The 25,266-nt window shown below is 30.3% G+C and overlaps 3 protein-coding genes across 16 annotated transcripts; 2 read left to right on the top strand and 1 right to left on the bottom strand.

Annotated features, from left to right (window-relative positions):
* Positions 1–429: 429 nt before the first annotated feature.
* Positions 430–6,368, bottom strand: LOC100646210 (DNA replication ATP-dependent helicase/nuclease DNA2). 7 transcript variants are annotated; one of them, XM_048413068.1, is made up of 15 exons: positions 6,198–6,368; positions 5,745–5,805; positions 5,057–5,609; positions 4,722–4,986; positions 4,477–4,654; positions 4,131–4,416; positions 3,628–4,038; positions 3,311–3,553; positions 3,098–3,244; positions 2,632–3,022; positions 2,205–2,398; positions 1,762–1,954; positions 1,500–1,703; positions 1,244–1,426; positions 430–1,172 (listed from the first exon to the last, which is right to left on the bottom strand). In XM_048413068.1, the coding sequence occupies exons 1-15, from the start codon at positions 6,204–6,206 to the stop codon at positions 966–968; spliced, it is 3,525 nt and encodes a 1,174-aa protein (XP_048269025.1). In that variant the 5' UTR covers positions 6,207–6,368; the 3' UTR covers positions 430–965. The 7 variants fall into 7 exon arrangements, with proteins under 7 accessions (XP_048269025.1, XP_048269024.1, XP_048269021.1 ...); XM_048413067.1 differs by having other exon boundaries at positions 6,180–6,367; XM_048413064.1 differs by having other exon boundaries at positions 5,057–5,805; positions 6,180–6,368.
* A 665-nt stretch (positions 6,369–7,033) lies between these two features.
* On the top strand, positions 7,034–10,054 carry LOC100647283 (bidirectional sugar transporter N3). Of its 2 annotated transcripts, XM_048413087.1 has the most exons (6): positions 7,034–7,621; positions 7,696–7,869; positions 7,936–8,060; positions 9,164–9,241; positions 9,419–9,701; positions 9,778–10,054. In XM_048413087.1, exons 1-6 carry the CDS (start codon positions 7,373–7,375, stop codon positions 9,991–9,993), a joined length of 1,125 nt encoding a protein of 374 aa, XP_048269044.1. In that variant the 5' UTR covers positions 7,034–7,372; the 3' UTR covers positions 9,994–10,054. The 2 variants fall into 2 exon arrangements, 1 of the variants encoding a protein (XP_048269044.1); XR_007226703.1 differs by lacking the exon at positions 9,164–9,241 and adding an exon at positions 8,182–8,917 and having other exon boundaries at positions 7,043–7,621; positions 9,571–9,787.
* A 754-nt stretch (positions 10,055–10,808) lies between these two features.
* On the top strand, positions 10,809–24,890 carry LOC100646812 (TAR DNA-binding protein 43). 7 transcript variants are annotated; one of them, XR_007226701.1, is made up of 6 exons: positions 10,814–11,284; positions 13,819–13,988; positions 14,147–14,287; positions 17,996–18,951; positions 24,501–24,665; positions 24,750–24,890. XR_007226701.1 is itself a non-coding variant. In XM_012319677.3 (5 exons), the coding sequence occupies exons 1-5, from the start codon at positions 11,047–11,049 to the stop codon at positions 18,848–18,850; spliced, it is 1,326 nt and encodes a 441-aa protein (XP_012175067.1). In that variant the 5' UTR covers positions 10,813–11,046; the 3' UTR covers positions 18,851–22,565. The 7 variants fall into 7 exon arrangements, 4 of the variants coding, with proteins under 4 accessions (XP_012175064.1, XP_012175067.1, XP_012175065.1 ...); XR_007226700.1 differs by having other exon boundaries at positions 24,498–24,665; XM_012319677.3 differs by lacking the exons at positions 24,501–24,665; positions 24,750–24,890 and having other exon boundaries at positions 10,813–11,284; positions 17,996–18,671; positions 18,750–22,565.
* Positions 24,891–25,266: the final 376 nt, after the last annotated feature.

Here is a 25,266-nt window from a genome sequence, read left to right as displayed (position 1 = left end):
TAGGAATGTTTTATTTCAGGAAAAAATAACACACAGAAGAAGAAAAGCTAGTTAAAAAAATTAAAGATAATTTTATTATAAAAACTATTTTAATTGTTTTAGACCTTTTTGTGTACAGCAGCTCATGAATATATCTGAACCCGTATTGAACTTCCTCAAAAAACTATATAACCTTTTAGATTAAATATCTACTGTAACCATAAATTGCGATTGTGTGTCAGTTATTTATAAATACATATAGTATAATATATATATTATACATTATTGCATTATATATGTTATAAATATTATACTATGTATTACTTACATAATATAATTTGTAATATATATATTATAAGATATTTTAATTGTAATCTTCAATCATTGATCTTCAATTGCATTAGATATTATTCTAATCTGGAGTGGATACAAGCTTTTTTCATCAGACAGACATTGATTTTTAATGAAATTCATGCGTTTGCTTATATTACAAACTGATTAATTAAACAGATTACTGATTAATTAGTGAATACCATTAAGTTTCAAAAAATAAATTGGACAATATGTAAATAAACCGATTGTACATCTTATTGAACCATTAAATATCTTGAAATCATTATCTTATCATGATATCTAATACTCTTGATATAGTATCTATATTTATAATTAAAATAACATATTATTTGTTATCTCAATTAATTTCCGTTAAGGTCAATAACTTTATGTATGATCGAAGATGTTTGTTCTATAATCAAGGTAAACGTAAAAACAATAAGTTTCTAATCAAACACATATCTTAATTACCAGCTCTTCATGATACATGTATAAAATAAAATAATACATCAAACATTCCACGTAGACATAAAATCTTATTAAAATTGAAATATCATACATATTCATGCAGCTTCCTTTTATAAATCAACAAATTTTTTTTATCCAATTCTTCGCCGTAACAAATTTGTCGTATAAAAAGATAATAAAATATATTACAAAATACTTAGAAGATTTTTCCAGCAAAACCCATTATAGCTATTATCTAAATCTATTATATTTTTATTTTCAATAAAATAAAATAATTTTTTGAAGGCCGAATATTGAGATATAGTTCTTTTATCCGCTATGACAATTAACTTATGCTTTGCTCTAGTTATAGCCACAGTTAATCGCCGGTGGTCCCCCAGTACTTCTAAATCCTATGTTTAAAAAATATTAATTAGACCATTATTTTTAACTTATATAAATCTATTAAACTTAAATATGTTACCTCTCTTATATCACTAAAGTTAGTTATACTTTTAGCGCATGAATAAATTATGATGTCTTTATCGCGTCCTTGATATTGATCAACAGTATTTATCTCTATATCCTCTGCAACAACTTTTTTCAATAAATTAACATGCGCTCTAAATGGTGCAATAACGCCAATATTTTCAAGATTCGCATTCACCTAAACATTAAAACAATTATTCCAATATAAATTTACTATAAACGTGGCTAATTTAAATGTTATTCAACGTCACTTTTAAAAATGTTTTCACTAGTTTAGACACTATAACAGCTTCCCAAATGTTTGAGTTCACTTCGTCGCTATCTAGATATCCTTTTTCACTTAAGTTATAGTTTTCTTTTAGTTTATTGGTACATCCCGTGTTTAATACGATTACGGAGTCACTTATATCAGATGATAATACCTTCTGTATCCATTCTTCTTCTTTTGTTAAAACCTGAAATATAATCTTATTAGCTTACGAATATAACATTGAAGGGTGTTTTATTTATTACATTTACTTCTTTGGATGGTGTAACGAAAGTAGCATTCTCTATGGAAGTATCACCTGCTTCTAACATGTCATTATATGTAAGCTTATTTGCTAAGTACATTATATTTTTATTCATTCTATACTGTTTTGTTAGCTTAATAGTATTGTTTTCGCTATCCAACCGAGCAAATAAGGATTCATCTGCACCAAGTTTTCTGTGAAAAGAAGATTATTACAATTTTATAATGAAAGTGAATGAGGAGCTAAAAAATATTATCTTTGTAATCATAATTGGACTACATGTATTTGTGCGATTTGTATGTGATTTATATTTTTATTGAATGCAACTAAAAGAAACAGCCTAAGCAGAGATTTGTATTTCTACATCTATAAATGTCTCATAAATGCATAAAAATTCGAAGCCTAATTATAATGTAATACATTCAAAAGTATTCTGATAGATACCTGGCTAACTTGTTCTTAATAATTGGGGGCAATTGGTCAGGATCTCCTACAAGAATAAATTTCTTTGCACTGTATAAAGGACGTAATACAGTTGGTTGCAACACCTGCGTGCTTTCATCCACGATACATACGTCAAACATACGTCTTCCAAGAAGTGCATGATGGGCTCCGTAACAAGTTACGCCGATAATATTCTGTAAAATTATGAAGATAACTAATAAAATTAATTATAATAGGAATCACCATATCTCTAGTGCTATATGAATACCTTTAATGCTACAGAAAAAAAATTCTTTTTTAAATAAAATTATTTACAAAATACTACGCCTGGGTAAATTTTAAAACTTTTTCCTATTACCATAATCCTAGAAGTATTCAGGATGATAATTTTATTATAGAAAATATCATGTTTAGAAATAGTTCATACTTTACTAGAATACACCGCCTCTAAACTACTCGGTGTATTACAATTTGCTGTAGCGTACGCTTCACTTTTGTGTCTTAAAGATGGATGGGTCGATGATCCTAATCTCAGGAAGTCGATATTCTTGTGTAACAGTTTCAATAAAATATTGTCTACAGCACTGTTTGTATGTGAAGTAATTAACACAGAATGCCCTAGTTTATGCAGGACTTCTACTAGAGCAACTATTGTCTGCGTTTTTCCTGTACCTGGCATTCCCTTAATTAAAAGATATTCTTTCGCAGATATTGCCATTAAAACTGCTCTTTGCTGAATTTTATTTAAATTTTGTAATATCCTCGCACTTGCCTTTATGATCGGATATGGCAAACCTTTTTCAAAACATGCTGGTTTCCTGATAAAAAGACAAGTTCAACAAAAAAAGATATAAAGATTTATAAAAAGATATAAAGATGAAAATTCTACAAACTTGTCTATCACAATATCTCGTAATTTCTCGCAAATTTCACTGTCACTCATTAAACCTCCTACGTTCGCAAGATTGCCAGAAAATAAGCTGGAAGACGAGTACTTATCTATGTGGAAAAATTCGTTTATATTATACTTGGTGACATCTCTGAAATCAAATGGAAGATTATAATTCAACACAATGTTCAACAAAAAAGCTTTCTTTTTAATGTACCTTTCTAATATTAACGTAATAGAATTTTCTTTCCTTTGTGCTATAAATCCTGCGGATAAATTTATCCTTGTATTTGTGCTAACTAAAACATATTCATTATCTGAAAATTCCATATATGGAATATTAATATTTGAGAATTGTGTGTCGAGATTTGAGCGAACAAAAGTATGTCTGTATTTTGTATCGCAATCAGTAACTTTTCCTATCACTTTCAAATTACATATACAAGTTTTCTTTGCTTCCCTGGAGAAATGGAGCAATCAATTTAATTAAAAAGATCAATATAATTTTATAAAAATGATCATGCAGCTTTTTACCTTTTTTCTGGGCTTAATGTCCATAGATATCTCATTACATTATTGCTCGACTGTGAACTTTCTTCCATCTGTAATAAAGAAATCCAATGCAACACATAATCGATATGACTAGGTTTGTATTTATCCAAGATTTTTTTTCCTAACTCCACTAATGGGTTTGTCTCAGATAACTGTATACTTGAATCTTTGCTCAAGTACATACAGCATAATGTATTGTAAGTACATTTTGAACAGGCATTATGATGATTAATTGGCTCTGGTAAATCCAACATCTGCAAATCTGATTTAGAAGTTAGATTCGTTAATTTCTCACTCGATTTGGGAACAAAATAACTAGCTAAGGAGTTCCTTAATAGTATCAAGTCTCTTTTTTCAGGATGGGTACTATTAATCTCTTGTATATTATTCTCCCTGTAATAGAATGCATTGGTATTATAATTAATTTAGTAAAACTTTAATATGCTCTGATAAGTGTTACCTAAGTATGAGTATGGTATGAGTACCTAAGATAAAGTAAAAGACCTGTATCCGTGTCTTGACCTGTAAGAGTCATCATCATGATGTAAAGAATAACTTGCGCCCTGTGCTCCAAAGAAAATGAAGGCTTCCCTGTCTTAATTTCAAGTGGCATAATTTTTTGTTTGCAATTTACTTTAACTTCTGCACTAATATCTATCTTTCCTTTTAAACCTAATTTAGGCAGCCAAATATTCTCTTCTATGTCCCTAATTTGAGCAATTCTACCTTTAAAGTTATTCTTTATATTATTTATACCTTGCTGCGTTTTATCTAAAATTTTTAATATTTTCAATAAAAAATAATAAATCGTGTATTATATATTTTACATACCTTTCAAATAATGTTGGATAAATTCTCGTATTTTTGGGACATATGGGAGAATTTGCTGCCTACAGGTCTCCAAAGATATGTTGGATGCATAAAGTAAACTGCATGTGTCTGTGGTCTGCAATATACTGTTCATTAACTTTGTAATATCGCTTACTTCACTAATGTTTTTTCTTATTGCCTGGAACATTAATACCACATTTATAAAATCCTAGAAGAATTCAGAAAGAATGTTAAATTACACTTACGGTTTGCAATAATTCATGCACTAAACTTCCAATAACCAGTGGTGTGGAATCTCCCATGAAAGGAGGCAGACTCTCCATCTTTCTAAACTTTTCACTTAAAACTGCCTTTCTTTTACAAAATAATGCACCAGATACTGTTGTCCCAGATATTAATGCATCTGGTTGAACAATAAGAAAGCCATTACTGTTATCTATAATCCATTGGTTATTTTCTTTTCTAGCTTGAATAACAACAATGTCATCTTTTTGTACTTTAGCATCCTTCCTAAATTTCAATTCGAGGAATTGAATTAAATATTCTATTTTAAATGCACTATTGTAATTGTGTTACTTACCAGAAATCTGAACATCTGACGGTTGTATCAGATGTTTCACAGTCTTCTTGGTTCACAGTTAACAATATACTATTATACTCCCTTTGTACATCAATAATTTTACATCTCTGCAAGGAATTAAAATTAATTTGGCTAGTATTTGAACACCATTCTTCCTCGAAACAATCTTTAAAATCATCTGTAAAAAATGACTCTATTTCCGAATGAATTCCTTCATGCTTTTTATCACTAAACACAGATTGTTTCATATGATCTGTTTTGTTCTCTTTTATCAAATGATTATCAGGCTGAATCTCTTGTAACAGTGTTTTCTTTTCCATTATTTGTTTTTTGTTTGATTTATATGTTGTGCTTATATATTCATTGGTATCTATATTTTCCTTCCAATCATATTCTGTTATAAAAATGTCTTCAGATATAGTTTCATTTATAGCCATGTCAGTATCGTTATTTTTACTAGAGCTATTGAATATATCAATTACATTGTCTTTATTTCCAATTGCAAGTCTTTGTTTTCTTGGAGTTTGATGTATGCTTTGTATGCTACATGCATCTGAAATAGTATCACATTTTGCAATTTTAACTCGTGTTGAATCTGTATCTTTTGAAATCTTTCTCTTTCTTGGTGTTTCACAATTTACAGCATTGATTTCAATTGTACTATTCATTGTACTACTATTACTTATACCTTTTGTAAAATAAACTGATATTTTCTTCTGAGAAAGTTTTGTGCCATTATTTGAGTAGCTCTATGAAAAAAGAAATCACACTGATAAAACAAAGATGTTCATGAATTTTACATGTTTAGTGACCAAAAAACAAAATAGTAAATAAAAATTGTTGGATAAAAGCTATATATTACTTTTGGTTTCGTTTACTGAAGGATAAATTTCAGGATGCAAAGATGCACTGAATGTATATAAAAATATTCAAAATATAGTACTTACTATATTTAATATATTTATTTATTTTTATTGCTTATTACTAGAATTTGCCACTAACAAATATAAGTCATTTAGCTCATAGGATTTAATAGATAAAGTAATTCTTTACTTAGGTTCTATCTTTTTACTTATATACATAAAAATATGAATTTGCATAAATATCCATAAATATATATTACCTTAGCAGACTGACTTACTTTCTTCATTGTAAGTCCAATCTTCAGATCTTTCTTTTTCAATGCAAATTTGTTCAAAAAGATGAAACTCAAACAATGGATGGTCTAATCTAAACTCTGTAATATCATCCATCATTAATTCGCGCGCAATTTCTATTAGAGAATTAAGAATCATAGAATCATGCAATTACAAGAGGAGATATGGAAACACATTTTATAATGACTGGAGAAAATGTATATATAGGGAATTTAGAAACATACTTTATTTTTGAAAGAAATATATCATAAAAGTGAAAAAATGATATTTGTTGTACAGAATAAAGCAAATGTTTAATAATGAAAATGCCTACTAATATTTCAATCTATAGTAAAATTTATGTATGACATTATACATACTATCAGAATATATAACTATATAGTAACTATATAGTTATATAGCTGATACAAATAACATTATACTTGCATAAATATTTGAAATTCACATAATTAACTACATAATATGTAATTATATTTATGATGTGTAAAATAATACAAATTTAAATATAATCAGGAGAGGTAAATGAGATAACGTAATATGAATTTGGAGTAAATTCCGGCTTTCAATCTTAAGGTATTGTAAAATAGAGACGAACTGTCAAAATTAATTTTTTAAGCGGGAAGCAATTCAATTTAAATTTGTTGTACAATGATATCTGATGATATGCAGCTAAACGATCTTATTACATGATCATGATTTATAATTAATGATTACCCGCCAACAATTAAAACACCACATGCTCAGTAATGCTGCTACGCTACCTACTGGTAAAAGCTAAAAGTGAAGTCATTCAAGACTGCAATTGTGAAATTGTTCAATATTTGTATACTATAATCTTGTTTAAATATTATATTATGTACGTTGTATATATTAATAAATATATTTTTCACCTTCTATTAAATAAAAGTCAGTATCGTATCCAGTAATCCCTAGCAATGTAGTTTGAAAATTACTTCCTTATGTATTAATATTATTATTTCTGAAACAATTATATTCATCTTGTGATATATGTATTTACATATATCAAATGACCTAAGGACTACACATTGAACGAGTATCCATCTCTCATAGGTGATCGATTAAACTTTAATGTATATTATTAAATCTTTATCATTCGTAGCCTATAAGTTCCTAACCTATTGAAAAAGGTGAATGAAGGATGAAAGTTAAATTGAATTTCATTCATTTCATAAATAAATATTTCAATTACAATAGTGTGAAATATTATTCGCAATCGAAAACTTTGTTTAATAAGACGGAGATTGATTTTAAAAATTGGGAGGAAGAGTTAGAGAGAACGATGCAAGTTCTACCAAATTTTATCACACTTGAAGAAGAAAAGTCTTTAATGGAAGAAATTGATCCTTATGTGAGAAGACTAAAATATGAACAGTCGCATTGGGATGATGTTAGTATAATGAAATTGATCTATCACTATTTCTATAAAATTCTAATTGTACATCCCCAAATTGATTATTATAGGCAATACATAATTATAGAGAAACGGAAAAAGGCAAATGGAACAATGAGAATGCAAAGATAATAAATAGAATTCGAGAGAAAGCATTTTCTAAAGATATGTCTCAGATTTCACTGATACATGTTTTAGACTTAGCACCAGAAGGATGGATAAAGCCACATGTTGATAGCATTAGAGTATGTATTTTACTTTTTAATTTCTAACACAAGCAGGATTTACATAGATGGAATTCTTCTTCATAGTTCTGTGGAGAGATTATTACTGGTTTAAGTTTGTTAACTGATAGTGTAATGAGACTAAAAATGGTTGATAATATAACTTTATATAAAGATTTTCTATTGCCAAGGAGATCTCTATATATAATGAGGTAAGAGTAATGATTCCTTAATTATTTATATTATTTATATTATTTATATTATATTATTATATATTATATTATATTATGTACTTTTAATCCATATATATGGCCTGTTATCTTCGCTTTATAGTGGTGCAGCTAGGTACAATTATAATCACGAAATTCTAAAAAATGAAGAATCTTTTTTTAAAGGACAACATATATTAAAGGGCAGACGTATTTCAGTAATATGTAGATGTCAACCACAACGTGATGCTTAGTGCCATACAATTATACATAACTGTTTCAAAAAGTTATATTGTACATATATAAAATATATTATTTAATACATTATAAATAAAAATAATTTAATAGAAAGTAAAAAAAAAAAAATATATATATTCTCTTAGACACGTGAAGTCAAAGATAAATATATACAAATGATCACGTGACGCTGCAATTATTGGTTAATAGTTGCTAGCATATTGAAATCTTCAGGAATGATTTTAATTGATATTTTAAAAAATGTTTTAATTGAGCGGCCGAACTTATGACATTTATTTAACCTGTAGTAAAATATACTTAAGAGGATAATGTTTTGAAAAATAACTTTTTATTTTATATCACAGAATTTTGAATATGATGTAATTTCCCCTAGATTTTGATTACATGGTTTTACTTATTTTCTCTCGCCAATCTCATTAGACTCTCTTTTATAATAAAACTAGATCACATTTTATAGTGAATTTCAAGGTTAAAAATCCAAGTCATGAATGTTGATATACAGAAGTAATATGAATATTTTAAATCATGTTTTCGACTGAGATTAGAGACGCGTTAGCCACAACCGCCTCGATTTGCACGGTTTTACAATTTTTAGCCGGCGTGTAAGTAAAAATACGAGCCTGCAACGGACTTACTCTTATGAAGAAAATTTTAAAATATAGTTGTGTAATTTATTGTCATAATCATGTACAATAAGGTCCCAAATTATAATCATTTAACTTCATAAAACTTTCTTTTGATAATGACAAGAAAAAATCTAAAAAAATAAGCGTTAATTCTCTTTTGTTACACTCAACAAATTCTATTGTCTTACAATGAAATCAGAAAGTTACAAAAGTATGTTTTAGGCTAGTATGCAGAAAGATCATTAAAAATGGCAGTACAGGAAATAGCTCAATCTTGGCATTTGTAACATGTTATACATCGTAAGTGTTATACCTTTTTGATTTCAAAAACAGTTTATTGCTAACAGATGTTGATTTCTCTTAATGATTGTTCATTTGATCCTCATATTACTGCTTAATTTATAAACATTTTAATGACTCTTAAACATTTACTTAACGTTTATTATTGGAGTCAAGTTCTTGTATAATATGTTACAGATGTGTCTTGTGGATGAGATACGGTATGCTTATTGGAGATCGATTTATATTGTTAGTGAATGTTTTTGGCTCCATACTCCAAGCATCTTATGTTTACATATTCATTTTGTATAGTGTACAAAAATTTAAACCAATAAAACAAATGATTGCAGCCACTTGCTTCCTTGGATTTGTGTACTTTTATAGTTTTTATGAGGAAGACAGAGCATTAGCTGCAAAATATGTTGGTTTCCTTAGTTGTATATTAACAGTATTATTTTTTGCATCTCCATTAATGATGTTGGTAAGTCTCCTAATTTTTTCAGTTTGTAATAATTGCTTGACTTGAAGAACAAATAATGGAATAAAATATTTTTTAGGCACATGTGATAAGAGTTAAAAGTACAGAAAGTTTACCATTTCCCATTATCATGGCTTCTTTAATAGTTTCTTGTCAGTGGTTTGCATACGGTTGCCTTCTTAATGATCGATTCATACAAATACCAAATTTCTTAGGCTGTGTATTATCTGCATTTCAACTTTGTTTCTTTTTAGTTTATCATAACGATCAATCTAATGAGACTTACCTGATATAATATTAACAAATATTTGTCACATATTATGTACTGTAAACAAATAAATATATTTTTTAATATATTAATCATAAATTAAAATACATGGTTTGTACTCTCAAAGAGAAATATATTTTTGAAATAATTAATGGACTTCTTAATTGAAAGAAAACACTACTTATTCTTCAAATTTGATTTCTTCCCGCTAAAAACTGCTGCTATGTGAGTTCTCAAACACTTCTGTTGGCACTATAAAATTCCCTAAATGTAAGAATAAGGACTGATACACAATTTACACAATACACGATTTACATAATTTATAAAAATACAACGATGGCATTATAATACCTTACAATAATACCTTATTTCTAAAAATAAACGAATTACATAATAGATTTATAACAAAAATTATTTTCCATGTATTAAACCTACAAATTACTTTCCTTTTCTACTCCTAGTAAATCTATAAATTACTTTCCTTTTCTTACTTTTCCAACATATATTAATTGATAATTCGAGCATACATCATTATACTTTTTACGTTTTGTTAATATAAAAATATAAAATATTCAAAAACAAACAACTTCATAATGCTTAAAAACCACATTAGTGCTTCACTTGAACTCCGTATTAGTCATACATCTGTTCCAAATATACCAAAACAAATATTGTTTAACTGCTGCAAAATTACTACTCATATTCTAAAAAATCTTTTTCGCATTCTGCTGTTATAATATCGTTCAAGATAATTGATTTTCTCTTAAAAATGCTGCTTTAAAGGCGGAAGTTGACGAAGCGAATATATTAGTGAAACACATTGGTGGAGTTCCGGGGCGGGCCGGTTGGCAACATTGGCAGAGGTGGTGTCGGGAAGAGAGAAAGAGGTGCGGTGTTGCGTGACTGACTTGCGGGTCCGAGCGTGTGTGTTTGTTGTGTTGTACGAGGAAGAAATTTGTACTTCTCTTATTTGGGAAGAAAACAAGGAAAACAAAAAAAAAAAGGAAAATAGGGAAAACCGTTTCGCTTGATCTTTGTTTTTGGGGGAAAGAGACCGTACGTTTGGAAGAAAAAAGAATCATGTCGTCGTACATCCAGGTTGCCGAGGACGAAGGCGATGAGCCGATTGAATTGCCGACCGAGGACGATAGCACACTTTTATTGACTACCGTAACCGCCCAGTTCCCCGGGACATGTGGCCTGAAATATCGGAATCCAGAATCTCGGACGATGCGTGGCATTCGTCTCGTTGACGGGCGTCTTCATCCACCGGAAAATGGATGGGGCAAGGCGATTTACTTCTGTGTTTTTCCAAAAGGTGCTTATTTCACTATGAATCGTTGCTTTTTCGATCGCCCTCTCTCTTTCTCTCTCGCTCTCTTGGCATATATATGTATATATATATATATATATATGATATATAGATATATATATATAGATATATATATCTTTCTCTCCCCTATTTCCTCCCCTCCTTCTCCCCACTCCTTTCCAAAAATGTACTAACGCCACACGAATCAAGATCAACTATATGTATATAGCATGCTTTTGCATATACTGAAGGAACAAAAATATTAATACTCACATAAATTGTTTTAGAAAATTTTTATATGAATTTTGAAAACTGTAATTAGATTATGGATTTTTATGTAAATTGTGTATTTTTGGGAATGTAATTGGAAAGGTAGAATCTCGTAAATGTAGAAAATTGGTTTACTTTTCAAATATTGTAGAAAGTACTATGATTTAGATGTTCTATATATATTTCCATTTTATATGGGTTTTGTACAATTTTGCAGTTTCAAAATTATAAATGCATAAAAATCCGCAGTCTTGTAATTTTACAGTGATTGTAATTTTTTTTTGTAAAATATAACAAGTAGGGGTTGAGAATTATTATGATATCAATTTTGACTCTTGAAACATTATTTTATAAAATTTTCATACGAATTTCAAGAAACATTGTTACATGTAACCTAAATTTTTACTTTGGTTATGATTCTTATAAGGGTTTCGTATTGTTTTTAAATGATTTTTTTTTATTCTACGTAGTCTTTTGGTCTTTGGTTGGTTTGGAAATCTGATCTAGCATCAATCTTTTATTGATTTTATGATTTCCGAAATTGTATGTTTCAATAAAAGCAGTTTGTGGAATATTTATTATTATTTATCTTTATTGTACTACTTATTATGATGTATATTTAAGATTCAAATTCGAAAGTTATGTTTTGCAGATTTGTATGGGATTTTATAACTAAATTTAATATGTGTTGGTATTTCTGATCATCACTATATATTGATTAATGTGAAACTTAAAAGTTTCTTAAACTTATCAATTGTTTATAACAAATTGAAGCTTTTTTTAGTTCTTGTGAGTTTAGTAATATTATTGTTGCTAATGCTTGATCTTGAATAATTCATGTTGATCCTATGATGATCATCAGACTGCAGATGTTTAAGCAAATTTACGTTTTTGCGAATGTAACTAAGTAAAGTTGTTTCAGCTACTAGCTTGAATATTACATATACTTGTTCAGATTATACAAATGCTATGTAATGCTATGTAATTTTATATTTAAATTTCCCATAAATGCATAAACATCTATAGTTTAATGATAATTTTACTCATATACTTGTCTTTTTCGAAGTCCAGTACATGTGTTTGTGTTTGTTATATTTTGAGCTTTCAAATCCATCCTATCTTTTCCTTTTTTTTTTTCTTGGTTTATGTTTTTTTTTTACTTTTTTTCAAGAACATAGAACTTCACCTTTTTTCATATTGCATAATTTTTTTTTATTAATCCTCTGATTCCCATAACTCAGACTAGGATACAATATGGAAAACATTTGTTAATTTCTATCTCTATAAATATATTTTAGTATATATATAAAATTTCCTTTTTCCATTATTTAATGTAAACAGCAAAAACTTTTATCTATAGAATAAAAAATAGAACAAGGTAATACAAATAACAAAATCCTGGAATTGCAATATTAATTCTACATTTCATAAGTATATAAAAATCCAAATATCAAAAAACTAGTATTTTTATATAAATTTATTATGCATATTACATACTGTATATTTTTTTTGATATTGCAATACTGTAACTGATCAAGTAATCGAAACATTTTCTCTACAAAAATAAGAAAAATCAAATATATCAAAGCAGCCATTCTTTTGTCATTAGCATCTATAAAGTATCGATTTGCTTATGTTGTAAAGCAGTTGAAGATACATATGGGAATTGGAGGGTCAAATATTTATATTTATTTCTAAATAGTTTAAAAAATTAGTTTCTTATTAACTTTGATCATTTACTACATCTAATGATGTTGATATAAGCATATGCTAATATTCAACTGAATAAATGAACATTCACAGCTGGATCATAAATATGTTAGCATTATATTCTTAACTCATATTATTAATAACGTCTATAAATATCTATATATTTATAACTAAAGTTTGTTTACATCTATGTGAGTCTGTGTATAATATATAATATATATAATATATAAAATTATACATAGATGTGAACCTGAATGTTTAATATAATGTATTTTTCGCGCGCACGCGCGTTCATACACACACACACACACACACCCATAGTCACATACGTATACAGTACGACACAAATTTTTTATATTTTTTGAAAAGTAGTTATTTGTACTGGATTTCCATATTTCCGTTTTTTTATTATTATTTTTATTATAGTTGCATTTATTTTTTCTCTCTTTCTTAAATTATATATATACGTGTAGAATCTTGTGATATGACAAACTTTTTTCGGATGAAGTTCTAGTAAAATGAAAAAAAGTTAGTAGACATGAACACTTATATCTTTTCAGAGAACAAACGTAAATCTGATGACAATTTGGAAAATTCCACAGCTAAGACTAAAAGAATGGAAACAAAGTTGCGTTGCACAGACTTGATCGTACTTGGTTTACCATGGAAAACAACCGAGCAGAACTTGCGAGAGTATTTCGAAACATTTGGCGAAGTACTCATGGCACAAGTGAGTTTCTCAATTTTTTCCTTTCATCTTTTTTTTTTCTGTTCTTGTTTAAATATTCCTAAAGAAGGTATTAAAAATAGTTCAGTATCGAATAGTGAATTAAAACCTTGAAAATAATTATAGACTAAAATTTCATTTCAATCTAAATTTTGTTGTAGGTTAAAAAAGATGCAAAGTCGGGACAGAGCAAAGGATTTGGCTTTATTAGATTTGGAAGTTATGAGTCTCAATTAAGATGTCTTGCCCAGCGACATATGATTGATGGGCGATGGTGTGATGTCAAGGTTCCCAATAGTAAGGTAAGAGCATCATTATGTTTATTGAAAAACATTAATTGTTTCTTCATGTATCTGCAAGTAGCTATGAAATGTTTAATTATTTAACAATTGTTTAAGATCTTAATACATATATGTAGGATATTTGCATGCGAATCGTAGATCTGTACCCGCGTTTCGTACTATCCAATTTATCATGTACCAATAATGTAATTTTCTGATAAATAATTATTCACAAAAATTAATATATTCTTCATTTATTTCTCTATGAAGTAATGCAAATATAAAATAATCTTGTACTATTTCTTTGTTCTTTCAAGTGATTTAGTAAATATAACAAAGTAATGCATATTATAAAAAAGATGTCCCAAAAATTATAAAAGCAAAAAGTTGTTAATTAAGTAAACAGCAAAATTACTTTCTTGCAATGGAAGACAATGTCTGTATAAGAATGATTTTTCTATATATATTTTGTATAGATCTATGATGCGCGCTATAAGATATTAGTCAAACTATAAACAGTACGAATTATAAAAAAGATAAAAGAATGATTAAGAGACCTGACTAAGGCACAGACGCGGATGGAATCTTGGTTGAAAAAGTTCTTTTCTCTATTCTGAATCTTTGCACAATGACTATAAGACATATAATTGGTTTCCATTTACGATTTTTGAACGTCATCTTTTATATATATCTCTTGAGGAGAAAGTATACTGTGGTATAAATAGATGAATGTGTAGTCGATTAAGTGGCATATTTATAATGGAAATGTGATATATGTGTGTGAATGCTTTAATGAGTGTAGTACGATGCAAAGTGAGATACTTTAAGAAAGTATGCTTGCGTGCCCTTGTAAATAACATTGGTATGTTTGTGTTCTCTTTAAATAGTGTGGAAATTTCACGAATATGCTATGAGAGCGTACCACTGTCAGACAAATAAATACGGAAATTTGAAAATACATACCCAATTGATTTATAGAGAACTTAGGACAGATTAGTTGCAACATGTAGGACTACTATTTTATGAACTTGATTTCCTAGTGCGAAATTTTCATAAGAATTCTGTGTATTGTGCAGCTGTTAACTTGTTAGAAAAATTTAAACAGAAGTATCATTGCATCTGTGGGACGAGATTTAGAAAGATCGATCTTTTTTCGTGTTAAAACGTATGTTATGCACTGGGAGTGAATTTTAAATGATAAAATAGTCGAGCACTGGTTAAATGTGTAACTTTTTGAAAATGATAAATATTGTAATGGGTATGGTTTGCGTGACAGTGTGTGCAATCGAAGGTGTGCAATGTAACAAATTGTTATAATCTCTTGAAGTGAGCACTGAATTTTGCGAAGAGAACTTCCAGGTCATGATTAGATTTAACTTACATAAAACGTCAACAAATATAGAATCATTCAGTATATGGTGTCTTTTACAATCGATTTAATATAATACTTGTAAAATGGTATTGATAACGATACGAACAAATAGAGTGTACAGTTCGTAGATGAATGAAAGACGCGTGATGTCTAAAAGTCGTGCCGTTCTTATTACTATAAAAGATCTTCTATTAGCGCGTGTTACGATGATAGTTTGAAACTTTATAATTGGTATGTGGTATGACACGTTGAAACAAAAAGAAACCTAAGAGAAATAAAACAAAAGAAAAATATAGAAGAAAAGTATGTTAATGAATGAGAGTGCGTATATGTGTGTGATTCAATCAATTATAACAGATAAAAATTGTATGTGATTGTCGAGGGCTGGTGTATCTGGTTGCAGAATATTGATGGCTTAATGATGGCTCGTCAGTATGATACGAGCAAACACAATGAATGCTACCGCCCTATACCGGTTCATACGCCGAGTAGTCGACGGGTACCTGTGGCGAAACCGTATATCAACTTAAATACATCCGAAGCTGCTAATACACCTAGGTACGATTCGGAGTACGATTATAAAACAACGCATTATCCGTCGTACCCTCCCAATTATCCGTACGATGATAACAATAAGTACAAGTACGAGGGCCAGAATTACAATGCGTATGAGAAACCGAGTTACCCATCCTATGAGGATCCTGGGTACGACACACGTAATTACATGGTCCAGCATACAACCGCAGCAGCCCCCAATCCCAGCGCCGCATATCCGTCCGACACGGAGTATACAAGATACACCAACTACGAAGGACGTGCTGTGTACCCGGTCATGGAAAATCCGGACTACACGGAGAAAGCCAGATATAATTATGGTTACGATCGAAACTATTATGAGGCAGACGGTCGTTACGCATCCACGGACTGTAGATACGCACTGGATGTCAGATATCCAGATACCAGACACGCGGACAATCGAATTCCAGCTGATAGTAGAGAAGCTGATTGTAGATATCCGGTGGACAATCGTGATATGGATAGAAGATACGCTGTCGATGGTAGGGACCCGGATGGTAGATACGCTGCTGAGAACAGAGAAGTAGACGCCAGATATCCGCCAGATTCGAAGGAAGTAGACGCCAGGTTTACAGATACAACAAGATATCCGGCTAAAGAGAACTATTACGACCGTTATTACAAGCATCGCCCATCGAGGGATCATCATGTCTCGGATACGTCAAGATACTGATGAGTCTTGTTACTATCGTTAAATACATATGTGTCACGCTTCAACGGGAATAGAGATTTTCATAATTGGAGATTGCTTGTAAACGCTCAGTTCATCATTTGTATGAGATACCTTCAAGCGACAAAAAATTTTCACGATATGTGTTCTTTTGTAATTTGTTTTAACTTTTCAATTGCTCTTATACCTCGTATAATATTTTCTCTTTATTGGCCTGTCAGGTGGCATGATTTAATTTGTTAATACAATTATTGATATCTGTCACCCATCATTGGTTAGAAATGAATACGAACGATAATTTTGAACATAGACATTTCTCGATGGAAACTAAGTGAAAGAGAATGTATCTCGGTTTAACAAGCGAATCTCTTAAATTTCTGTTTCCTTGAATCCATAAGTAGTCACATGGTATTCGCTATAAAGACGTAAATTACATATATTCCCCTTGATTCGTGATCTCTGTTGCAAATATAAAAAAAAGAGAAAAAAAAGAAAAAAAACTGTTATTTACTTTTAGTAATAGCTTTGACTAACTGTCTACATTTTATCATCAAACTATTGTGCTTATTCAGATTAAGATAATGTAATATATATATATAGCATGAAATTTTACATCGAATATATACAGAAAAAAACGAGATTGTACAGATTTTGTGCATGGATTTTAAAAAGGCCATAGTGCTTAAGTATTATATTATATTTACATATATATATATATTCATGGGGATAAAAAATGTAAATTGAGCAGGCGATACCTTTTTTCTCAAATCGTTAATTAGACATGTGTATCAAAAGGATTTTTCTATAAAACTTGACGTTAGTGCAGATTAACATTCTTTTCTCTTCTCTTACTTATTTTTACGTGAAATATTTGGATATTCAATCAAAGATTTGAATAATTAAGCTAAATAATAAAGTTAGTGTGTACTTGACCATTATTTTTGATAAATGATACATTATTGTATGTACATTTATAACAGTAATGTGCACTGTACGCAAGTTTTATTGAATAATATTAAAAGAAAAACAAAACAAAAAAAAAATCAAAAAATTACCAAAAATCTGTGAAAATCTGTTGTACATGATTGATTGATTGTGCGTTTGTGCGTAGGAGGGAATGATTCAGCAAGTACCCTGCAAGGTATTCGTGGGACGCTGTACAGAAGACCTAACTGCTGATGATCTGCGCGACTATTTCTCCAAATATGGCGAAGTGACGGACGTGTTCATCCCAAAACCTTTCCGTGCATTTTCATTTGTTACTTTCTTAGATCCCGAGGTAGCCCAGTCCCTATGCGGCGAGGATCACATTATTAAAGGAGTGTCTGTACACGTGTCGAACGCCGCGCCGAAGTCTGAGGGGAACAATAAAAATTTCAATAATCAAGTGAACTCGAACATGCGTAGAGGCGCTCCAGGTCCCGTCGAGAATAACGTGCAGGGAAACTATCAGGGTAACCGATACATGGGCCACTCAGGTAACAATATGGGTCCAAATGGCTGGAACAATCCAGGGAATCGGGGCAATCTGGACATGCCTAACCTTCAAGCATTGGGTATTACCGGGCAAAATAATGGCGGCGGTGGCGGTGGCGGTATGTCAAATCCATTGGCGATGGGAGGGCTGAATTTGTCCGCGTTACCAGTCAACCCGGCTTTGGTCGCAGCTGCACTGAACCAAGCATCTTGGGGTCTGATCGGTAACTTGCAGAATCAGGGAAACGATCAGGGCTATTCGAACCAGCCTGGCCCACCTGGTCAACCACCTTCAGGCAACAATAGTATTGGTAACAGTGGAAACTCTGGCTTTCTCAGTTGGATGAATCAAGGGGGTGGTGATGGTAATACTGGCAATCCTGGAACAGGTGGTCCAGGCCCGAATAATCCAAACGCATCCCAAGGTGCTTGGCAGAATCATCCAGGACAACGTGATCAGAAATCGAACACCTTTCTCAAGTATGAATAAGCTGCGTCGAGGGTCCCAGTGTAGTCCTGGAAAGGGCGACGAATCCGTTCCTTTGATCCTGACACGTTAACTACAAGTGACAAGAGTCTAGGCAAGTGTATGTAGGTACAAAATAATTTTCTTCATTTATATAAAGAACAGAACCAAAGCCTCTATCTCTCAATGGAGGGGAACGGGTTCCATGATTATTCTTTCTGTATGTTCCACTATCTCAGACATACAGAAAGAAATGATATATTTTCTTCCCTTTTTTTCTACTTTTATTCAAATTCAATTTCATTTGATCGTGATGATTATATACACATATACATATAAGATAGTGTGCTCCGTGGAGAAAAGTAACAAACAAAATGAAATAACACTTTCTGTCTTTTAGCACGTCACACAAGAAAATGATATGTATTTCTAACTCTACATCTCTGTCTTTTTCTCTTTCTCACTTTCTTACTGGCTTATGGAGAAATTAGCACAATATTCCTTAAGTGCGTGTTTTAGACAGGACGGATAGCTTCGATCATCTGAACTTGCATACTAATTGTATGATCTCATTTCAAGCGTGCGGTCTAACCAACTCAGTATGTACAGACTGAAATGACAATGATGAGGATGATGATGCTGCTGGTGATTATGGTATGATAATGATCGTGATGATGATAAATATGCACATATATAATATATGATGATTGTGGATGTGTTGTAGAAGAACAAGAACGAGATTTATTGTAGCGAAGTACGTATATGTGCTTCTGTTTATTTAAAGTTTCGTGCCGTGTGTTTAAATGTGTAATTGAGAATTAAAGGACTTAGTGCGTACACAGAGTCCAATAGAGTTTGTAGAACATGAGATTAAATATTTTTATTGAGTGAAAATCATCAACTTTGATCTTGATCTTCTTGCTCGCGTGCCAGTGTCATTACACAATGTTACATTAGTGCCACTGGTATACTCATTTTAATCGAATCATCAACTTAGATCTATTTGAATTTCACATCTGTGATTTAATTGAGGCAAGATACTAACGGTCATGAGATTAAGAAAGGTCAATAAGAAGATTTAGTTGAAAGACAAATTTCATTTTTACTTAAGTAATTGCATAATATGTCCCCTAAAAAGATAAATTTAGAATTTTATGTAAAAAGAACATTGAAATCGGAGTGCATTTACCTTATGTTATAAAAATGAAGTTTAGTCTTTGTTGCTTGGTTCTTTTTTATTACTTTTTCTTTTTCTCTTCTTTTTTCTAACTTACTTCTTTGTAGTCTTTATTACAAGTAAATTGTGAATGTATAAATATATCCATATTCTTGATGTTGAATTTATCTTCTTAATCAAGCAGATGAAGTTTCAAGGGGCCGTCTGTTCATTTCTAATGAACAATTTTGCGTTGCAACATGTTTACGATAAGTGTAATGTTCGTTTTTCCGTATGAGAAACCGTTGGAATGTATGGAAAAGAATAAGTGTGAAATTGAAGTTGCATACAGATTGATCGCAGCTACCCGATATTTAAAATGCCATTAATTCTTTAAACGTTTTGCCTTAAAAGGAGAGAAAGAACAAAGGGGAAAAAAGGAAAAATAAAACGTTTCTAGCGTGTGTATACACGAACGATTTATGTGAGAAATGTGTTTTACATTGGGTATGATAGGTGCGTAACAAATATTTCATTGATTGATTGCGTGTGAAAGGTGGCATTTTCTAATCTTTCCGACTTCTTATTTTTTCCTCCTTTCAATTCACTTGAAAGACATATTGCAAGCTTTTAATATATTTTTCGCAAGTAAAAAAACAGAAAGTAACAAAATTCTTCGATCGTCTGAAGCAATATAAGCTTACATATTTTACAATCTGAGAGTAGAGTATTTATTTTCTAAAGATCATGATTAGAAAAAACAATGGAAAAAGTTCACTCGTATTGCATAAACAGTAGCCAATAAACTCTTGCGTAGATAAACTTTTAATGAAGATAGAAAAAAATAACTGCAGTTGAATTATTTTATGGTATTAACAATACACTGCATTGAAATTAATGTAGGTGTGATATTTCCAGATTAACAATTATGAGTACACATTATTAAGAGGATATAAAAAGAATTTTGTGAAAGATACATTTGTGCTATCATATCTTTTGTGCATGATATTAATTTTAAAATGTTTCGTATTTGACATGCATATAATTTTATTAATTATCATTGAGCAATGCGAGTTTCATCTTAATAAATATGTATTATTGTTACGAGACCATGTAAATGTTTCTAAATCATTTAAGCAAAACTCTTTAAACGTGTACTCCTAATTGTAAGATTAAACAAATATTATATAAACATAAACTCATAAATTCTATAAGTTAGGGCTTTTAAAGGATTTAATGGATTTCGAGAAGAAAAAAGTATATAAGTTTATAATCTACGTAATTTAATGAATTGTGATTCGATATACTATTTTAGAAAGCTCTAATTTTATCTAGAAATCTATGTAAACTTCCAGTTGCGTAATATTCAGTCAGACTTGCAATTAGCAGTACGTGTTAGCATGATTTGATCAAATATTTGAATAGCCTGGCTCACCGTGCTTCTTAAGAGTGTAAAGAAAAAAAAGAAACGATTTCTTCTATTCTATTAAAAAATCGTTGTTTTTTTCTTATTTTGATTTAACGGATTGAGGAGATTATTATTATAATCGACAATTAGATTGGATTGTTTTACCTCACGTGTCTCTCTGTGTGTGTGTATGGCGGTTGAATGTATTTGTTAATGGTCGTCTAAGAACTACAGGCATGAAAGTTTAATCGAGAAATGATTTCTTGCTGTTTCACGATCACGAAAGCATATAGATATTACTATATGTGTCTGATGCAAAAAAGATAAACTTAAACTACGTGTTGATAATGATGAGTGAGTACATTGATAAATGTGAGGTGAGCGGTAATTAATTATGAAAAAACAAAAGATGAAAAAAAATATTTTATGGATGGAACACAGTCGTTTATTGAATGCCTGAATATATATATAGATAAATATATATATATAAATATATATGCATATATAGATATATATATCTTTATTGAAATCCAGAATGTTTATACATAATGTAAAGAAAACATTGATGGAAAGTGCGTCGAAGTTTATTTATTGACGTCCTGCTGTAAATGATAATCGATATACAAAGACTGTAGTTTAAGACAACTTTTAACAGACATTAGAACCGTTTCTAGCTCATTATTATAGCCGGCTGATCTATTTCAAATCGTTCGCTATTCACCATGAGAAAAATATTTGTTTAATTTCTTCTGTTAAACATCTAACATAAATCTAATCGTGCAATTAATAACGTATATATTGTCCTTTGAGGGTGAAAACAATGCTTTCCTCTCCTTAGAGAGTCATCGCGAAGCGGATTCTTCATCCATATATTTATGAATCAGTTGGATCCAACTGTTGCTCAAAAGATGCCTTGCGAAACGATTTGGAAATGATCTACGACGAGTGTGTAAATAATACGTAAGGAGCATTAATGTCGTTCGTGAACGTTTACGAATTTTGTTGTAGACAGTTCTCTATTGTAAATTAATAATTGAGATTGCGTTTCAAATGAGAATATTGAGAGTGATGATGACCGAATAACATCAAAGTTTTGTCATGTGAGAATGTTATTTTGATAGGTGGCAGAGATTGATTCTTATTACATAAGTTCATTACAGGATGATTAAAAACTATACACTGGCAGTAGTTTATTTATACACTTTTTCAAATTCCTCTGCTGGACCACTTGTTAACCATCTATTTCTGTGTTCGATCAATATCACATCATTTTTTAAAATTATAAGAAAACATATAATGACAATTTAATAGATAGCTTATTTTATGTAATTCGTTGTATGTATTATGTGTGTGCATGTGTGATATTGCTCGAATTAAGAAGCGTTTCATTTAATCCTGCTTTTTTCAAGCTACTCTCTTTTTCATTTGAGAAAATAGAAAAAAAAGTGTGCGCCAACAATTCTTTTATGTGAAATCAACGACAATTATATTCACTTACAACCTCTTATACACGAATTTATTTCAGGCCTGTGATACCTTTTTTAATTATATGCTAATGTATATTGTTACCTGTTACAAGGTGGTTCAGATTACTGGAACCATTCAGGTGACTCTGTAAACATTTTTAGCAGATGATGTGTTGATCTACATGAAAATTACAAGATTTGGGAAAACTGTGCAGTGTGTTATCCAAGTTTGTTGTATCTCTTGCCAATCTTCAATGTTTGCAGTGTGAATCTATCATGGAGTAAATATGTCTACATGCTTATATACCAATATATCTTATCTGTGTTCTGTGTTTGATTAAACATTCATAAAAGTTATTAGCAATTTATCATTGTATGTACATTGTAGTACATTATAACATAAATTTGTATCCTTTAACATTTTATCAAAGGCTTTTATAGATTTACAGAATCTTGGAATGTTCTTCCAGTATCAGTAACAAATTAATGAATCTTTGTGCTTGAATAAACAGGAAGCTTTGCTGGAGATATGCTGGAGGAACATTCCACTAGTGATCAAATGAAACCTTGAAGATGGTACTAAGAGATAGAAAAACTTGCTGTATTGCATCGCATTCCAAAAAATCAGTCCCAACCACTTGGACCAGTCTATACACGTATATACTTAATTTCACATGTTACTACTCTGTCAAAGTACAAGAAAAGGAGAGAAGGGAATGAGTGAGTGGTTCTATCAGACAATCACACCATGAGTGGAAGCATTTTTGTGAGTTACATAACAGGTTACCGTCCAATCGATGAATGAACTTGATGATGATGATTATGATTATGCTGATGATGATGATGATGATGATGATGATAGTGGTGGAGGTGATAGTGGTGATTATATGATGATAGTGATGATGAGGATGTTGAGATGATGATAATGATGAATAATGGTAATGAGGTTGAGGATGAGGATGAGGATGAATATGATAATTATGATGAGGATGATGATGACTGGGAAATAGACGAGAGGCTAAACTTCGCAACAGGTGATTACGAATTGAAATGTATTACTTACGTACTATCGGGTTTTGCGTCATTGAAAAATCAACACTCAACTCAAGGTTGAAGTCTCCATTACAAATGACGCTTCCCATTTTCTATAATTCTCGCTACTATTTCGACGCACGGATGATGGGATTACCCAATCCGGTAATTTATTATATTTTTAACATTTGATGGCCTATACATTGGACAAATATTACGAAATATTCATACTTCTTTTTCATCTTTTATATATACATATTTTTTTACTCATTCCTTTTATGGAACAAATTAATCGTTTAAACTAAAATCATTAATTGCTCTTTTTATCTGCGTATATGCGTTATTCAGCTTCAAGAATCACTCTTACAATGATATCATTAGCTTGCAAGAATATTTTTAATTAAGTAATTCCTGAGGCTGAAATTTTGATCTCTAATATTTCACCTCAATATAATAGATAACTTAAAGAAATATGTGTAATATAAAGAAATTGATATAATTTTGTGTCGATTTAAGAAATCACCTGTACAAAATCATCAAATAGCACTAAATATCTCTATAATTTTTCATCTTATAAACGTGTACTAATTCTGATACATTTTTCTTTAGCAGTTTAGATGAATGAATTATTCTCTATAAATTCAAACGGACCGATATATGCTACTTGAATAATGAAAGAATAGAGGAGAAGCACGAACACAAGTGTTAAGTAGATACAAAAAAAAAGGAGTGAAATATCATTAAAAAAAAATATCTGATGAAAGTTCATGTTTTGTTGTAAGCTAGTTGTCCAATGAATTGTTTTTAGATGACAAATGTTACTGTGGGCAAAAATTAATTCATTAATGTTTTTGTTTGTAGAAGTCGTTCATCGATGAACTCAATTAATTATACAGTGGCTGGTTGGTGGGAATAATTTGACTTTCATAGTAGGAATTCTGGAGTATGTACTTCAAACCTTTGCATATCAATGACCATATTTACAGCTGCAAAGTAAAAAGGTGCTCAAGTTTATTTTTTATTTACTGGTTGTATTTATAATATTTTAATAAAGTATGTGTAAACTTATATAAATAATATTTATATATAGGAAAACAACCTGATGACCTAATGGTAAAATAATGGGAAGTATTACAGTATTTACATAATCGAATTTGGAAACATAATGATTGTATAAAGAACTTTCAATAAAGTATATTTTTATTTAAAGCTAAGAATAACTTGCCTTTCCTGTGTCTTTAAATCTACGTATATTTTCTCGCATCATGTAAACGTACTATTGATTATTTAATAAAAGTAGTGTGGTCAATAATAATATTCAATAAAAATCCCATCAACAATCAACATATATATATGTATTTACATATATGCCTGTTTT

The sequence above is a fragment of the Bombus terrestris genome, chromosome 16, assembly GCF_910591885.1.
Source record: "Bombus terrestris chromosome 16, iyBomTerr1.2, whole genome shotgun sequence".
NCBI lineage: Eukaryota > Metazoa > Arthropoda > Insecta > Hymenoptera > Apidae > Bombus > Bombus terrestris.
This window is presented reverse-complemented; position numbering and strand designations above follow the sequence as displayed.

Excerpts from the sequence above, each read along its gene's own strand:
- LOC100646210 (XM_048413064.1), bottom strand. The coding sequence starts at position 6,206 with ATGAAGAAAGTAAGTCAGTCTGCTAAG. Across the intron at positions 5,806-6,179 it reads AAGTAAGTCAGTCTGCTAAG|AGCTACTCAAATAATGGCAC; the intron begins GTAATATATATT and ends CTTTTTTCATAG. Across the intron at positions 4,417-4,476 it reads TATCCAACATTATTTGAAAG|ATAAAACGCAGCAAGGTATA; the intron begins GTATGTAAAATA and ends TAAAAATTTTAG.
- LOC100647283 (XM_048413087.1), top strand. The coding sequence starts at position 7,373 with ATGAAAGTTAAATTGAATTTCATTCATTTCATAAATAAATATTTCAAT. Across the intron at positions 7,870-7,935 it reads CACATGTTGATAGCATTAGA|TTCTGTGGAGAGATTATTAC; the intron begins GTATGTATTTTA and ends TCTTCTTCATAG. Across the intron at positions 8,061-9,163 it reads AGATCTCTATATATAATGAG|GCTAGTATGCAGAAAGATCA; the intron begins GTAAGAGTAATG and ends AGTATGTTTTAG.
- LOC100646812 (XM_012319673.3), top strand. The coding sequence starts at position 11,047 with ATGTCGTCGTACATCCAGGTTGCCGAGGACGAAGGCGATGAGCCGATT. Across the intron at positions 11,285-13,818 it reads CTTCTGTGTTTTTCCAAAAG|AGAACAAACGTAAATCTGAT; the intron begins GTGCTTATTTCA and ends ATATCTTTTCAG. Across the intron at positions 13,989-14,146 it reads GCGAAGTACTCATGGCACAA|GTTAAAAAAGATGCAAAGTC; the intron begins GTGAGTTTCTCA and ends ATTTTGTTGTAG.